Below are 17,503 nucleotides of genomic sequence, written 5' to 3' on the forward strand. Positions count from 1 at the left end.
TACAGGCACTTTTTTTAGCGCTGTAGCGCCTGTAAAGCGTCTCAGAGTCTAAGACTGGCCATACTCCTATAGATTATCTGCAGATTTTCTATGGCCAGATGGAAAAAGTGGAACAGATTCCTCCATCTACGCTGAGCTGTGTGGATGGAAGAATCTCCCACTGACCCAAGCTTCCATATCTTGCTAGTCGGCCCCGCTGGCTCTCACAATACCTGAACATTCTGATTGGTTGCAGGCACTGTTTAGGTTGAGAGCCAGTGGAGCCGACTAGGAAGATACTGAAGCTTGGCCCAGTGGGAGATTCCTCCATCCACACAGTTTAGCATACATGGAGAAATCTGTTGCACTTTTTCCATCTAACCATAGAAAATCTGCAGATAATCTATAAGTGTATGGCCAGCTTTAGAGTCATTTGGGTATCATGTGTGCAGATAAATTCATAATGCAGTATTTTCTTCATTATTCAGTCAGCTGTCTGTGTAATCTGATCTCCCTGTTAATCAGTACTCTGTCTAGCACTACAGGTGTGGAAAGAGGCTTTAGAGGACTATTCTTGTGTAGAATTGGCCTCTGGTGACTAATAAATAGGACATTTTTCAGGACAAAAGTTTTTTTTATTTTACCCAGGTAAAAGGAAATAAAGAATTTTTTTTTTTTTAAACACCTTTTATTTTTCCAAACATGAACAAAGATAGAAAAAAACAATAACTTTAATATAAAAGCATAACACGTTCCCTGCGGTTTGACAGCAAGTGGTTATGAAATAGAAACCCTTCCTTCCAATAAGTAAAACGTAACTTCAACCAGAATGCTCCTCGATGGACGCGCAAAATTCGACCTCTGCCCTTTTTTGTTATGATTTGATGGGTGATCCAACCGCCAAACACTTGTTAATCACAAATGACCAATGTGTACAAAGGGGTGGATTTATGTCTAAGAAAGAAGGAGCAATGGTGAAGACAATCATTAATGGACATCCTGGCCAAATGATTAATTCCCGAGCAGCCTTGGACATTGGACAAGAGCCTACAGACCCAGGAACCACCCCCGCTCCATCCTCACTAAAGGGCAAACATACTGCATTGCGTGTTCGTCAAAGACTTCTCTCTGAGGTGACGCCTCTGATGCAGGACTAGCTGACCTCTGCAGCGGTAACATCGACCGCACTCCAAACACAGGAACAATGTCTCCGGTCTGTGTGTCTTTTTGTGGACAAGAAGGTCGGCGGTGCTTGGGAACACCTGGCCGCATTTGGAACAGCTAACGGTGCACTTCTCTGAGTGGGTGACCTCATGGGCCACCAAATGGGCTGTCCGCAGAAAATTCTTACCGCACACCAAGCACTGGATCGTCTTCCTTTTGGAGTGCGTCCTGGAGTATCTTGTTAGATTGGCGATGTCACCAATTGTGAAATTAGGGGGATTCTGGTAGACGACTTCTATCTCGTTCAGCAAACTTGTTGAGTTGGGTTGAATTGCAGAGGGATGGTCAGTTGTAGAATGACTGTTGGAGATGGTGACATTTTTCCCATCATGCGAGTGGGGAACCTCCTTAATGAGAACTGTAATAATTCCATCGTCTTCTGAGAGTTCCTCTGTAACAAAATCAGATGTAAAATGCTTCTGAACAGTTGATGTGGACTTATCCGTGTATGGAAGATGTTCCTTGGATGATAGAGGGTCCTCTGGAGTTAACCTTTTTTCCATACACAAGTCTGGCTCTTCTTTTATTGAAACAGTTATGTAGTCTAATGTGTGAGGCGGGTGGCCTTTGTCGTGCCATTGGGGTTCCTCCTCAATACGTGGAGAGGTATACAGTGTAAAATCTGTACAGCGCCCATCGACTAACATAGAGTTCCCTCTGTCTTTAATATCAATTGTTGGGCAATCCACGGCATTGGTGGCATCTCCATCTGCAAATACAATGAAGCAAGAGTTACAGCCCATCTCCAGACATTTTTTAGATTGAATGTACGGATTAGAAATCCTGTAATATTTTTTTAGAGCAGGACTCTGGGCTGGTTTCTAATTTTAACCTACACTTCCCTTTAGGGCTGATGGAAAACTACAATTCCCATCATGCAATTGGAACTGCAGCCACTCATGGATGTGAATGAGGGTGGGATTGTGGGTGGGTCGTGACAGATACTATGTGTACAAGTCAAGGTCTTTAACTATGCCCAAATCTTTGCATGCTGCTTATTCACATAGCCTGCCAATCAGCAGTCATGACAGACCAACTCCTGGACTGCCAATCAAAGTATGATGTCATTGCTGGGGCAGGATATAGTAGAAGTACCCTGGACTGCCAGTCAAGGTATGGTGTCATTGTGGGAGCAGGACAAACCAGAAGGCCTCTGGCCTGTCAGTCAAGGTATGATGTCATTGTGGAAGTGGGACAAAGCAGAAGGCCCCTGGCCTGTCAATCAAGGTATAATGTCATTGTGGGAGTGGGATAAACCAGGAGACCCTGGGCGTATCAGTCAAGGTATGATGTCATTGTGGAAGTGGGACAAAGCAGAAGGCCCCTGGCCTGTCAGTCAAGGGATGATATCATTGTGGGAGTGGGACAAACCAGGAGGCCCCTGGCCTGTCAGTCAAGGAATGATGTTATTGTGGAAGTGGGACAAACCAGAAGGCCCCTGGCCTGTCAGTCAAGGTATGGTGTCATTGTGGGAGCGGGACAAACCAGAAGGCCCCTGGCCTATCAATCAAGGTATAATGTCATTGTGGGAGTGGGATAAACCAGGAGACCCTGGGCGTATCAGTCAAGGTATGACATCGTTGTGGGACAAACCAGAAGGGCCTTGGCTTATCAGTCAAGGTATGACATAATTGCGGGAGCGGGACAAACCAGGAGTCCCCTGGCCTGTCAGTCAAGGGATGATATCATTGTGGGAGTGGGACAAACCAGGAGACCCCTGACCTTTCAGTCAAGGCATGACATCATTGTGGAAGTGGGACCAACCAGAAGGCCGCTGACCTGTCAGTCAAGGTATGACATCATTGTGGAAGTGGGACAAACCAGGAGGCCCCTAGCCTGTCAGACAAGGTATGATGTAATTGTGGGGGCAAGACATCACATGAGTCTCCTGAACTGTCAATCAAATTAGGAAATGAGATTGGGTGGTATAACATGCGAGTTCGAGACACAAAGGTCCTAACACGACAAGCAGCTGTTAGAAATGGAGATGCTACATGACCGATGCCCCAAGGGTCACCAATGTCACCTCTTCCCAAACACATGTGGAAGTTGTGCTATAACAATGTCTCTTCTTACCCTGAGACGGGCAGGTTTTGTGCTCCTCCATCATGATACCCTGTGAGACTTCCGCATGGCCTTTTCAGACCACCTAACCTGGCAACACACACAAGGAGACAGTCACCATCATAATAAGTCTGTTACTGAAGACTGTCTCCTATTCTCAGAATCCCGCCTTACCTCCTCAGCCAGCAGCTCAGTTGGCAGAAGTGGCTTTTCTGCGATATCAGGAAGCGGGAGGAGACACGGTGATAAGGTCCTGGGTTCCCTGCCGAGGACTGACCAGACCTAACAAATAAAAATAAACACTGAACGCCATTGTGCATCTGTTGGGAAAAGCTGTTGGTTGGGGTTGTTATCTGGCAGCACCGGGTTCCTACCAGTGCCAGTCCCCTCCAAGTGCTTTATTGTCCATCTCTCAGGTTGATTAGCCCCGAAAGGGGAAAATGAGAAGTTGCCCCAATAACAACCCTCTCCCTGTTGTCAATCTCCTTCTACAGCCTTTTGAAGCCCTCAGAAATACCTGGTACTTCTGGGTTTGGAGGGAACACATGATCAGCTCCCCTTTTTGCCAGAATGCACAGCTCAGTTCTAAGTAGCCAATAACCAGGCTCAAACCCTGTCATGTGGGGGACAGGAAAAGCTCACTACCCCTGTTTAAGCTCTAACACTGAACACAAGGGATCAGACCGATGTGAGCGGAGCCACTGAGGAGTCGGGAGGATGATGTGTCAGTAGCAGGGAAGTATGTGAGCGATCAAGAGAACCTGTCACCTGACCCTAATGGGATCTCTCTTTCCTACTTAGTTATATTTCGAAGGGTTGGTTCACCTTTGCCAAAAAACTGCCTATGCAGGTAGGGGGCGCCTGGAGAGAAAAACAAACAGTGCAAGTATATTATCTATCTGTAGCCAAAGGTGCACAGTTTGGTTTTTATCTACAAGCGCCCCCTACCTGCATAGGCAGTTTTTTGGCAAAGGCGGACTAACCTTCAGCTAGGCTTTGGGAGGTACATAAATGACGTATACTATAGGTGTTTGTTATTTATGTACCTCCCGAGGCCTGGCTATAAAAAACATCCAAAAGATGTCATCATCACATCTTGCCTTATTGCTAAGACACTCCCAGCTGTTACTGCTCACCCCCAACATCACAGGAGCAAGCTTTGAAACCCCTTCCTCCACATGCATGGGCTACTATCTACTTTACCACAGAATCACTGAGCTCAGAGCTACTGCAATAGGGGAGAGAGAACATACACTATATTACCAAAAGTATTGGGACACCTGCCTTTACACGCACATGAACTTTAATGGCATCCCAGTCTTAGTCCGTAGGGTTCAATATTGAGTTGGCCCACCCTTTGCAGCTATAACAGCTTCAACTCTTCTGGGAAGGCCGTCCACAAGGTTTAGGAGTGTTTCTATGGGAATGTTTGACCATTCTTCCAGAAACACATTTGTGAGGTCAGGCACTGATGTGGATGAGAAGGCCTGGCTCGCAGTCTCCGCTCTAATTCATCCCAAAGGTGTTCTATTTGGGTTGAGGTCAGGACTCTGTGCAGGCCAGTCAAGTTCCCAAAACTCGCTCATCCATGTCTTATGGACCTTGCTTTGTGCACTGGTCCAAATCATTTGGTGGAGGGGGGGGGGGGGGTTATTGTGTGGGGGTGTTTTTTTTTTTTCCAGGGGTTGAGCTTGGCCCCTTAGTACCAGTGAAGGGAACTCCTAAGGTGTCAGCATACCAAGACATTTTGGACAATTTCATGTTCCCAACTTTGTGGGAACAGTTTTGGGGATGGCTCCTTCCTGTTCCAACATGAGTGCACAAAGTAAGGTCCATAAAGACATGAATGAGCGAGTTTGGGGTTGAGGAACTTGACTGGCCTGTACAGAGTCCTGACCTCAACCCGAAGACCTGTGGGATGAATTAGAGCGGAGAATGCAAGCCAGGCCTTCTCATCTACATCAGTGCCTGACCTCACAAATGCTCTTCTGGAAGAATGGTCAAACATTCCCATAGACACACTCCTAAACCTTGTGGACGGCCTTCCCAGAGGAGTTGAAGCTGTTATAGCTGCAAAGGGTGGGCCAACTCAATATTGAACCCTACGGACTAAGACTGGGATGCCATTAAAGTTCACCTTTATAGAAAAATCTGTAAGATGAACTTACACAGGACCCCCTCAGTCCCGCTGACCTGATCTCCCGCTCTGATCCCTGCTATTGCTGCCACCCCGGACAGAGGCTTAGAAATCCCCTCGGCTTAATCTCCAAAATGGGCGGTGCCGTCCAATCGGATCCCACATAGCCTGTCCGGTCAGCAGGGAAGAAGTAGAGAGAATGCCGGGTGGGGGGGGGATTTCTAAGCCTTGATCCAGTGAGGTGGCGATAGCAGGAGATCATGTGGTCCTGTGTATGTTCACCTAACAGATTTTTCTGTAAAGGTGAACTTACACTTTAAAGTTCATGTGCGTGTAAAGGCAGGTGTCCCAATACTTTTGGTAATATAGTGTATGTGAGTGGGTTTGAATCAGCTGGGAGTGTCTTAGCAACATCCTAGCAACAAGGCAGGGTGGCAATGATGCAGTTTCTTGGAGTTTATTACAGCGCCCCTCTACGGACAGCCCTTTAGTGTCAGGGACTGGCGGCGATGCTTCTACCCCAGCGGTACCTGGTAGTAGGAAAGTCACCCGGGCTCTGGTGACAAATCAGAATTCACTTTCTTGTACTACAGCTGCTGTACACGGAGATCAGATTGGTTGCTCAGAGTTACAGGACCCTTCAAATAAGCCTGTGATTACTATCCTTACCCAGAGCTGTTTATATTGGGGTGTCAGTGGTTGCTATGGACAACAGAGGTCCTCATTCAGCTGGTCTGTTAAATGAGCGTAAAGCCCTGCCACCCGCCCTCTCTCCGGTAAACTGATCACCTCCTTATTCGTATTTACCAGCCCACAATTACATCTGCGCTCACCAGCTTCCAACCCCTGTAGTCCTGTAAGACCGGAAGTACGCTCCTCCCTTTTACTTCCGGGTCTTGCCAAGCTTCACTTCGGCCTGTACTAGTTGGGCTTGCTACAACAGAGGACGCCGACCTGCGCCCTCTGTTGGCGGAAAGGCGGAACTACACATGGCTGGTCTCACAGCTGGGCGTCACTATGGCAACCAGGAAGCAGCTGGGCTGTGGAACGCACACGGCGGAAGTGATGGAGCCACATGGCGGAAGTGACTTATAATAGTAATATATATATTTTTTAATTATTACTGCTATCAGACTGGATCCAGTTATTTCCCCTGGTTGCAATGGCAGAGAGCTTTAGTTTTTTTCAGATTACTTTTTCTGCAGCATCAATTTGGCCTATTGTAACAATGTACCAAATTATTTCTAAAGGAAGGTGACCATTTGTACCTCTAACCATGCCCACATTTCAATCAATAGTTAAACCATATATACACACACAATATGTAAATGTTACCAATACCTATAAAAGTAATCTGCCTGGCTTTACGTTTAACCACTTAAGGACCAGGCCTCTTTTTGAGATTTGTTGTTTACAAGTTAAAATCATTTTATTTTGCTAGAAAATTACCTAGAACCCCCAAACATTATATATATATATATATATTTTTCTAACACCCTAGAGAACAAAATGGCAGCCGTTGCAATACTTTCTGTCACACCGTATTTGCGCAGCAGTCTTACAAGCGCACTTTTTTTTTTGAAAAAAATACACTTTTTTGAATTAAAATAAAAGAAGACAACAGTTAAGTTAGCCCAATTTCTTTTTTTATATTGTGAAAGATAATGTTACGCCGAGTAAATTGATACCCAAAATGTCACGCTTCAAAATTGCGCCCGCTCGTGGAATAGCGACAAACTTTTACCCTTAAAAATCTCCATAGGCGACGTTTAAAAATTTCTACAGGTTACTAGTTTTGAGTTACAGAGGAGGTCTAGGGCTAGAATTATTGCTCCCGCTCTACCGATCGTGGTGATACCTCACATGTGTGGTTTGAACACCGTTTTCATATGCGGGCGCTAACTCGCGTATGCGTTCGCTTCTGCTCGCGAGCTCGTCGGGGCGGGGCGCTTTTCTTATTTATTTTACTTTTCATTTTTTTATTTTGACACTGTCTTTAAAAAAAAAAAATTGGGTCACTTTTATTCCTATTACAAGGAATGTAAACATCCCTTGTAATAGAAAAAAAGCATGACAGGACCTCTTAAATATGAGATCTGGGGTCAAAAAGACCTCAGATCTCATATGCAATAATAAAAAAAAGTCACTTGAAAAAAAAAAAAAAAAAATCTCCTTTAAGAGCTATGGGCGGAAGTGACGTTGGACGTTGCTTCCGCCCTCCCATGCCACGGAGCCAAGCGGGGGCCATCTTCCCCTCAGTCGGCAGCCAAGCATCCGCGGGAGAGGGCACGATCGTCTCCGCCGCTAACGGCGAAGATGACTGAAGCGCGGCGGGAGGGGGGGTGGGCACCTCTCCTGCCGCCGATAAAAGTGATCTTGTGGCGAATCCACCACAGAGACCACTTTTATCTGAAAGAGAAACGCACGGCGTTCCTGAAAATACCAGGGTTATGGCAGCTAGCTGCTGCCATAACCCTGGTATTTAGCGTCAAAGTACTGACGTACGGGTATGTCATTTTGCATGAAGTGGTTAAGCTTAACAAAGCGTGTCCGAAGCCATGTTTTGAAGCAAGTGTAAAACCTCGTACACACGATCGGATTTTCCGCCGACAAAACCGCAGACTTTTGTCCGAAGGGCGTTGGCCCCAAACTTGTCCTGCATACAAACGACACACAATTGTCGGCCAACAATCCCGAAGGATAAAAAGGAAGTTCAATTGTATTGCGCCACCCTTTGGGCTCCTTCTGCTAATTGTCTGTTAGTAGAAGTTTGGTGAGTGTCGATTCGCGCTTTTCAGTTAGTGCTTGTCAGTTCGTTTCTGAACGGCCATTCGTCAACCAGCCATGTTGCATTCTCGTCAGAGAGATTGTGCTATCATTGGGCTGCCAATAGTGTAAGTAAGGAGGGGCTGGCCAAAGTATCACACATTATGTATGCATTCAGCTCTCATGGAAGTGGAGAGGGTTACCTGTACAAAACATCTGAATCTGATAAGTTGACCTTATACTTTTGTCTTTAAATACTCATTTCAATTTTATACTTATTTTGACCAAGAATGTTTTTGTCAAATCTGCTTGCAATGTTATGTGCAGAAGTAGTAATTTCTTCTTTCTTTTTTGACTCCACAGTTTCCTTCTAACCCCCAGCAATGGCAGGATGTTGCAGGCCAGTTTCAGCATCAGTGGGATTTTCCCTTTTTCAACAGACATATTGTATACAGATTGTGCATTTATTACAGATTTATTACAGATCCTTTATTGTGTTACTTATGGTCTTAAGTTTTTGCGCCGCTACTTGTTATTATTTGCACTGCTGAAGTGAATTTGGTCTTCCACAACATCCACATCACCTAATAAATATAAAACACACCATGTATTATAAATATGCAGGCATCCATCTATTACTTGAAGCAGGGCTTGACAAATTTGCTTGGAATCTAGGAGCCAGCTAAAAAAGTTAGGAGCCAGTTTTTTTTTTTTTAAACGATCGACAAAGCTTTATTTTCAATATAAAAATTAACCGATCTTAAATTTACACAGAAAGACGACTAGAACAAATGTGACTGCTTTTATTTCCTGCCATGCAGGGACACAAGACCGCCATATCCCCGCTAAGGGTCCAATCAGGTCCGCCTGAAAAACTGACAGGCGAACCTGATCAGACAGCCCATGTGAATGGGGCCAAGCAGGGAGATGACAAATAATAAATTCATTTTAATTAGCCGCTTCCTTCCCGCAGGACAACTATATACGTCCTGTCTTTGAAGAGAAATACCATTGTTATCGTAGCAGCTAGTTACCATAACCCCGGTATCCTCTTCAAGAGCCAGCAGTTCTCTTTCAGATAAAAGTGGTCTCTGTAGCAGATTCGCAGTGAGATCACTTTTATCGGCGGCGGGAGTGGACCACCCTACCGCCGCGCTCTGGTGCCCTTCACCGCTTACCGTGGCCGTCGGTAACGGCGGAGGCGATCCGGACCTGTCCCTGGCCTGACATGGAGACAAGTGAGGGGAAGATACTTTCCTGATCTTTCTAAACTGATCTTCCTCTCTCAATTTAAGGTCTGACCAGCGTTTTTTCAACTGATTCTTGTTTCGTCGTACCCCAAAATTCCTGTGCAGACTTTTCGCAACTTTAGCCATGATCTTGGCTTTTCTGGCATTTTGGGTTTCTGTAAGGTCCATGCTTCCCATCATAGTCTGTCCTCACTAAGATGGCCACCATCTCCACAATTTCTTCAAACGACATATTTGTGGCTTTATAGCTCCTCCTGGATCTGGAAGTGGCTTTCTCCGGGTTTTCATCATTGCTGCTCTCACCACACACCTGCTGTCTCCCTGCCATTTGCTCTCCCACTGCCCCGAAAGAGAAGAGGCGGGGAATACACTAGAAAGAAGGACAGGGGCAGAGTTTCGTGCATGCACAGTGTGTATAAAGCCATAACGCGCGATCGATGTAATGGCCGTAGGAATGATCTGGGAGTGAAGGACAAACGATCGCCATTGCCAACAGGAAAAAAGCCATAAAATGAAGGTACAATTGTAAATTGGGGCATCGGCGGTTAGTGGCCTATACTGCTTAGATTGAGGCCTATATTGGGACCAGATTATGCGTTAAGCCTGACATTATGGTTTGTCTTGTGTTCTGTCATGCAGGCATCAGATAAATATTTGAAAATGGTGGAAAAATTCACTGCACCAGACTTTTTGCCTCAATTTGTCGACCAATACCAGGGGCTGCCCTGTCTGCGAAGGTGAAAAGTAGGGATTACTCTAAAAAAAACAAGAGGAAGGCAGCGATGGAGAAACTTCTGAAATTTGTAAAGCCTCTGTACCCCAGGCCAGACATCTATTTTGTGAAGAGCAAAATTGGGAACCTGAGGAGTACATTTAATAGGGAGCACAAGAAGGTCCAGGAATCACAGAGATGGGAAGCATCAGCAGGTGACATATATGTCCCCAGGCTGTGGTACTACCACAGCCTGCTTTTTTTGTTAGACCAAACCCAACCCAGGCCATCACTGTCAACACTCTCTTCCACATCGGATGAGGCCACAGCTCCTGAGGTCCACCCTGGTCCTCCGACACAGGATAAAGATGTGGAGGAGCCCAGCTTGACCCAGGTATAGCATTGTTGAACATATTTGTATACAAAAATAGAATGATGCTAACTAGACGTTAGTGTTCATAAATTTCTGCCTTAACAAAGTGGTTTCCATATCAATAGACAGTGGTGGCCAAAAATGATTGGGACAAGAAGGAAAATGCTGGGGTCAGAATGATAGTCTCTTCTATTTCTCAAAATTCAATTTGCAACAGTCGTGAGCTCAAAATTGTGTGTGATGGATGACCAAAATTTTTAAAAAAATACTAATTATGTCCCATTTTCATACACAGGAAAGTGTCAGTTTGGAGAAGCCTGTGGCCAGCAGCCACACAGAGTCCCAGATCCCTCCCCTATGCCCTCCTGCTAGAAGGGCCAGGAAAAGCAGAAACCTAGACGAGGCCACAGCTGCCTTCCTGAGCCACGCAACAACGGCCCCAGATGCAGCTGAGGCATTTGGCTGTGTGACAGCAAATAACTTGAGGGATATGAATGTGGAGCAAAGGAGGATGTGCAAGGAACTAATCCTCCAGCTCCTCAACAAGGATGCCCCACCTCCACCACCTCCACAGCCACCACAGCAACCACACCCACCACAGCAGCATGCCAGACATTGTCAGTTCCAGCCCCAAGACACCCAACAACCCCGCTGGGCTGGGGGTTTTCATCCATACAATTTTTAATTTGTTTTTTTTTTGGTTAAAAATTATGATTTTAGTTGTTATACTTTATTTCTTTTTGTATGCTGAGAATGCACTTTTTGGTTAAGTTATTTAATTTTTATTTGGATGGCAGATAACATATCTAATTAATTTACGTTTTTTTTTTTGAATCATGCACATGAAGAAAAATGGCCTCAGCCGATGTGGAAGGGAGCTTTGACAGCGATGGCCTGGGTTCGGTCTGGTCTGTCAAAAAATGCAGGCTGTGGTAATACCACAGCCTGGGGACATACCAGTCATCTGCTGCTGCTCCCAATCTCTCGGAGTCCAGGACATTCTTGTGCTTCCTATAAATGTACTCCTCAGGTTCCCAATTTTTCTCTTCACATAATTGAGGTCTGCCCTGGGGTACAAAGGCTTCACCAATTCCAACAGTTTCTCCATCGCTGCCTTCCTCTTGATTTTTAGAGGACCTTCTTGTGATCCCTTTAAAAAAAAAAAAAAAGTGAATAATACATGGCTATGTGTTTTACTTCAAATGACAGTTTGGGAGTAGGCAGATAAATTTAAAAAATACAATGTAAAATTAACAAGGGACACCAACATAGATAGGGGGATAATGTTGTTGTGGTAACTTGACACAAAAAAATAAATAAAAAAATATTCTTGATAGCACTAGAAAAAAAAGCCTTTTTAAATACGTTTGGCAGAACTCCGTCAGTATCACCAGCAAAGCAGCTTCATTCATATCCCATTATAAAGAAGAAGAGAATGTGCGCTGCGTTACTAATGTTAATTCTCCATTACGAACGCTAGTTTACAAGACCGACCGCTTCCGGCTCGTCCTTGCTTCCGAGCATGCGTGTTTGTACTTTGGACTTTTATCCGACCGGCTTGTGTACACACGCTCGGAAAATCTGATAACAGACATTTGTCCGCGGAAAATTTTAAAACCTTCCATCCAACAACTGTCCGCGGAAAATCCGACAGATGTCTGATGGAGCGTACAAACGGACGGATTTTCCTGACAGCCTGTCATCACACAATTCCCGTCGGAAAATCCGATCATATGTATGCGGCTTAAGAGTGACAACATTTTACCGCAGTGGAAAACGTCCATCACCGTAGGGACACCCAGGAAACAACTGTTTCCTATGTGTCCCATTCGCACTGCAATGCAGCATAGTGCTGCGATAAAATACAGACATGCTGGCCAACCAACCCAAATTTGCACTGCAGTGTATAAAGTGTATGTTTTTACACTTCACATAAAGTTTGTTCATAACAAAAATAAAAGAAGGGGGACAGTGCGGTGCGGTGCGCTGAATAGACACTCGCAGAATTTAAAAAAAAAATTGTTTTGATTCGTTATTTATATAGATTAATTTAGTTTAATTTGTTTTCGGAATTCAATTAGTTTATTCGAATTCAAATCTATTTTAATTTTCCGAATTCAGTCGAATTGAACCCAATTCAGAAAATTAGAATAGGTTCAAATTCTATTTGAAGTCAAATTTATTCTATTCAAATTTAGAATGTTGGAAAATGGTATATTCTTTCTATTCCATTCTATTCTATTGTTTTTTCTTTTCTATTCTTTTATTTTCTATTTTATTCTTTTCTATTATATTCTATTCAAATTCCAATTTATTCCATTTGAGTTTCGAAAGATGGTTATATTTTTATATTCATTCTATTCTATTGTTTTTCTATTGTATTCTATTATTTGTATATTGTATTCTATTATTTTATTTTCTATTCTATTCTTTTCTATTCAAATTTATTCTATTCAAATTTGAATTTCAGAAAACGGTTATATTCTTTCTATTTTGTTTTATTTTATTTTATTGTTTTTTTTTTCTATTTTTTATTCTATTCTATTCTATTCTATTCTATTCTGTTTTTATCTTCTATTCTATTATAATCTATTTTTTTCTATCCTATTCAAGTTTTGGGAAATGGTTATATTCATTTTAATCTATTCTACCTTATTATTTTCTATTCAATTGTTTGTTTTTTTTTCTATTCTTTTCTGTTCTATTGTTTTATTTTATTGTCTATTCTATTCTATTCTTTTCTAATTCAAATTTATTCTATTTGAAATTACAATTTCAGAAGAAGGTTATATTCTTTCTGTGTTATTCTATTGTTTTTTTTTTTCTATTCTATTCTATTCTATTCTACTTTATTCTGTTCTTTAATTTTCCATTCTATTTTGTTCTGTTTTACTCTATTCTTTTCTATTCTATTCCTTTATTTTCTATGCTATCCCTTTATTTTCTATTCTATTTTATTCTATTCTTTTTTTTGTATTCTTTTATTTTGTATTGTCTTCTGTTTTACTCTATTATATTCTATTCTTTTATTTTCTATTCTATCCTTTTCTATTCTATTCCTTTATTTTCTATTTTATTATCTTTGGGAAAATCGATTTGAAAACGATTCAAATTCTATTCAAAAAGTTTTCAAATTTGAACTTCCAAAATGTTGTTTCATGATTTCGGATTCGTGTAAATTCATTACTTTTGCCATTCAGAAATTCAGATACACCTGAATTTCCAAATAATGAAAAATTCATCCGAATTTCGATTCGGAACGAAACGTACCGCACATATCTAGTGCTGAATCGTGCATCACACTGCCCCCTAGCCAGCCGGCAATGCGGAGTACCCAGAGCAATGAATCTCTCCGGCTACTCTGCGATTTCATGGAGGGCCAGTGTGAATTTCCCCTAAATAGTGTGACAAAATGTGAGCATGGCAATGATTATGAAAGACCTGGGGCCCCTTGAGATGGAGAGGTCTCAAACTGGTGGCCCTCCAGCTGTTGCGAAACTACAAGTCCCATGATGCATTGCAAGGCTGACAGTTACAAGCATGAACCCCACAGGCAGAGGTATGATGGGACTTGTAGTTTCACAACAGCTGGAGGGCCACCAGTTTGAGACCCCTGGAATAGAGAATCAAGATTTGCAGTGCTTATAGCCTGCATCGACGAACAGTGGGCATAACAGTGGTAATGGCTTAAAGTGGAGGACTGAAAAAAAAAAAAAAACAGAACCATCGTCCTTGTACCCACAAAATATTCCCTATTACTGTGCCACTAATGACAAGCTCACAGACACATATAAACCTCAGAACAAAGAAGCCTTTTTTAAAAATAAAAGATCTTTGACTGTATTAAAACCAACAACTGCTGACACAATAAACACTTTGGTCACGAGGACTATGTAACATAACAACATTATGTATAGTGCACGGGGGTTGGGAGTAAGTAACATACAATACATTATATGGAGTGCAGCATACAGGATGAGAAGTGGGAGGGAGAGAGAGAAAGAGGGATAGTAGGTATCGAGAGGGATGGGAGGGGGTAGAGGGGGGGATGGAGAGAGAGGAAAGAGGGAGAGGGGGAACAGGGAGAGGGGGGATAGAGAGAGAGAGAAGGGAAATGGAGAGGGAAGGAATACAGGGGAATGGAGAGAGAGAGGGAAGGGGCGGGAGAGACAGGGGGAAAGGGTGGGGGCAGAAGGCAAACAGAGAGAAAGGGACAGAGATGAGGGCGGGAGGGAGAGGGGGGATGGAGAGAGAGAGACAAAGGAAAGGGAGAGGGGAGGAGTACAAAGGGAATGGAGAGAGGGAGGGGGATAAAGGGGAGAAGGAGAGACAGGGGTATAGGAGGGGGGGCAAAAGGCAAAAAGAGAGAGAGAAAGGGATGGAGATGAGGGACAGAGAGGGAGAGGTGGGATGGAGAGAGAGGGGGGTAATACAGGGGGTATGGAGAGAGAGTGAAGGGAGGGGGGATAAAGGGGAGAAGGAGAGAGAGAGGACTGAATGAAAACAGAGAGAGAGAATGGGACGGAGATGAGGGGGGGGGGGGGGTAGAGAGAGTGAGAGAGAGGAAAGGGAGAGGGGGTAATTGGAATGAGGTGGAAAAAAAAAGAGGGAAGGAGGGATAGAAGGGGGATGGAGAGACAGAGAGGGAAGTGAGAAGGAGAGAGAGATGGGATAGAGGGGGGTGAAGAGAGAGAGAGAGGGAAGGGGGAATAGAGGGGGATCAGAGAGAGAGAGGGGGGGTGGAGAGGGAGAGGGGGGTAGACAGAGAGGGGAGAGGGATAAAGGCGAAAAGCAAATAGAGAGGGAAAGGAGGGGAAACATAAGACAAACAGAAAAAGAGAGAAAGGGGGAGGGATGGAGAGAGGTGGGGGGGTGAAGAGAGGGAAGGGGGGTGGAGAGAGAGAGAGAGGGGGATAGAGGGGGAATGGAGAGAGAGAGAGAGGGGGATAGAGGGGGAATGGAGAGAGAGAGAGAGGGAAGGGGGTTGGAGAGAGGGGAGATGGGGGGAAGGGGGAATGGAGAGAGAGACGGGGGGTGGAAAGAGAGAGGGAGATAGAGAGGGGGTGGTGAGAGGGAAGGAGAGGGGTTATAGAGGGGGATGGAAAGAGAGATAGGGAAGGAAACTAACTGGAGGAAAGTTCAAAACTAATCATAGATGTGTTATTTTACTGAAAGGGTAGCTGATGCTTGGAATAGATGTCCAGCAGAGCTAGTGAGACAGTCAACAGTAAATGGCTTTAAACATGCTTGGGACAAACATAGATCTATACTCAGACAATAAATTTAACAAAAAAAAAAACGAATGGAAAAAAAAATGGACACACTTAATGGACTACTCTGTCTTTTTCTGTCGTCACTTTTCTATGTTCTATGGGGTGGAGAGAGGGAGAGGGTGGATTGAGAGAGGGGGATGGAGACAGAGGGGAACAGGGTGGATGGAAAGAGGGAGAGGGAGGTGAAGAGAGAGAGAGAGAGAGAGAGAGAGAGAGAGAGGAAAGGGGGGGTGGAGAGGTGATAAAAAAAGAGAAAAGGGAGGAGAGGGATGGGGGGTGGAGAGAGTGGAAAAGGGGGGATAGAGGGGGGATGGAGAGAGAGAAGGAAATGAAAGGAGGAAATGGGGGGGGGCCGAGAGGGGGGATAGAGAGTGGAGATAGAGAAAGGAACAGAGAGGTGGCAGCGGAGAAGGGAGAGGAGGTTGGAGAGAGAGAAAGGCAGAGGAGGGATAAAGGAGGGGGTGGAGAGAGAGGGAGGGAGGGTTAGAGGGGGAATGGAGAGAGAGAGAGAGGAAGTTAAAGGAGGAAATGGGGGGATGTAGAGAGAGAGGGAAGAGGGGAGATAGAGAGCGGAGAGAGAGAACAGTAGAGGAGGGATAGAGGAGGAGATGGAGAGAGAGAGAAGGAAGGAGGGACAGAGCGGGGGTGGAGAGAGGGAAGGAAGGGAAAGGGGGAAATAGGGGGATGGAGAGAGGGAAGAAGGGGGATAGACAGTGGATAGAGAGAAAGGAACAGAGAGGAGCCAGTGAAGAAGAAGGGAAAAGGGGGATGGAGAGAGAGAGAATGGGAAGGGAGAGGGGGTAATAGAGAGGGTGTAGAGAAAAAAGGGGAGTGAGAGAGGGAGGGAGGGGGGATAAAGAGCAGAGAGCGAGAGAAAGGGAGAGGAGGGATAGAAGAGGGGATGGAGAGAGAGAAAGAAGGGACGATAGAAGGGGGGTGAGAGAAGGAAGGGAAAGGGGGAAATGGGGGGTGGAGAAAGAGAAAGGGGGGTGGAGAAAGAGAAGGAAGGGAAAGTGGGAAATGGGGGGATGGAGAGAGAGAAGGAAGGGAAATGGGGGGATGGAGAGAGAGAAGGAAGGGAAATGGAGGGATGGAGAAAGAGAAAAAGGGGGGGTGGAGAGAGAGAAGGAAGGGAAAGGGGGAAATGGGGGGGATGGAGAGAGAGAAAGGGGGGGTGGAGAGAGAGAAGGAAGGGAAAGGGGGAAATGGGGGGATGGAGAGAGAGAAAGAAGGGACGATAGAAGGGGGGGAGAGAAGGAAGGGAAAGGGAGAAATGGGGGGATGGAGAGAGAGAACGGGGGGTGGAGAGAGAGAAGCAAGGGAAAGGGGAAATGGGGGGATGGAGAGAGAGAAAGGGGGGTGGAGAGAGAGAAGGAAGGGAAATGGGGGGAAATAGGGGCATGGAGAAAGAGAAAGAAGGGACAATAGAAGTGGGGGAGAGAAGGAAGGGAAAGGGGGAAATGGAGGGGTGGAGAGAGAGAAGGAAGGGAAAGGGGGTAATGGGGGCATGGAGAGAGAGAAAGAAGGGACAATAGAAGGGGGGAGAAGGAAGGGAAAGGGGGAAATGGGGGGGTGGAGAGAGAGAAGGAAGGCAAAGGGGAAATGGGGGGGTGGAGAGAGAGAAGAAAGGGAAAGGGGGAAATGGGGGGATGGAGATAGAGAAAGGGGAGGTGGAGAGAGAGAAGGAAGGGAAAGGGGGAAATGGGGGGATGGAGAGAGAGAAGA

General features: G+C 45.0%; 2 protein-coding genes across 6 annotated transcripts in view; one reads left to right on the forward strand and one right to left on the reverse strand.

Annotated features, from left to right (window-relative positions):
- The window catches only part of LOC141106752 (uncharacterized), a 122,623-nt gene that overhangs the window by 16,730 nt on the left and 88,390 nt on the right, over positions 1 to 17,503 (forward strand). Inside the window, exons 11-12 of the mRNA XM_073597678.1 lie at positions 1,218 to 1,383; positions 3,429 to 3,509. Of these exons, the coding sequence (XP_073453779.1) occupies positions 1,218 to 1,383; positions 3,429 to 3,509 (247 nt within the window). The remainder of the gene's footprint in view (positions 1 to 1,217; positions 1,384 to 3,428; positions 3,510 to 17,503) is intronic.
- On the reverse strand, positions 647 to 6,387 carry LOC141104535 (uncharacterized). 5 transcript variants are annotated; one of them, XM_073594136.1, is made up of 4 exons: positions 6,238 to 6,313; positions 3,442 to 3,549; positions 3,280 to 3,357; positions 647 to 1,912 (listed from the first exon to the last, which is right to left on the reverse strand). In XM_073594136.1, the coding sequence occupies exons 3-4, from the start codon at positions 3,311 to 3,313 to the stop codon at positions 1,062 to 1,064; spliced, it is 885 nt and encodes a 294-aa protein (XP_073450237.1). In that variant the 5' UTR covers positions 3,314 to 3,357; positions 3,442 to 3,549; positions 6,238 to 6,313; the 3' UTR covers positions 647 to 1,061. The 5 variants fall into 5 exon arrangements, 3 of the variants coding, with proteins under 3 accessions (XP_073450237.1, XP_073450238.1, XP_073450239.1); XM_073594137.1 differs by having other exon boundaries at positions 6,212 to 6,258; XM_073594138.1 differs by lacking the exon at positions 6,238 to 6,313 and adding an exon at positions 6,074 to 6,091.

The sequence above is a fragment of the Aquarana catesbeiana genome, linkage group LG08 (assembly GCF_042186555.1).
Source record: "Aquarana catesbeiana isolate 2022-GZ linkage group LG08, ASM4218655v1, whole genome shotgun sequence".
In the NCBI taxonomy this organism is placed as follows: Eukaryota; Metazoa; Chordata; class Amphibia; order Anura; family Ranidae; genus Aquarana; species Aquarana catesbeiana.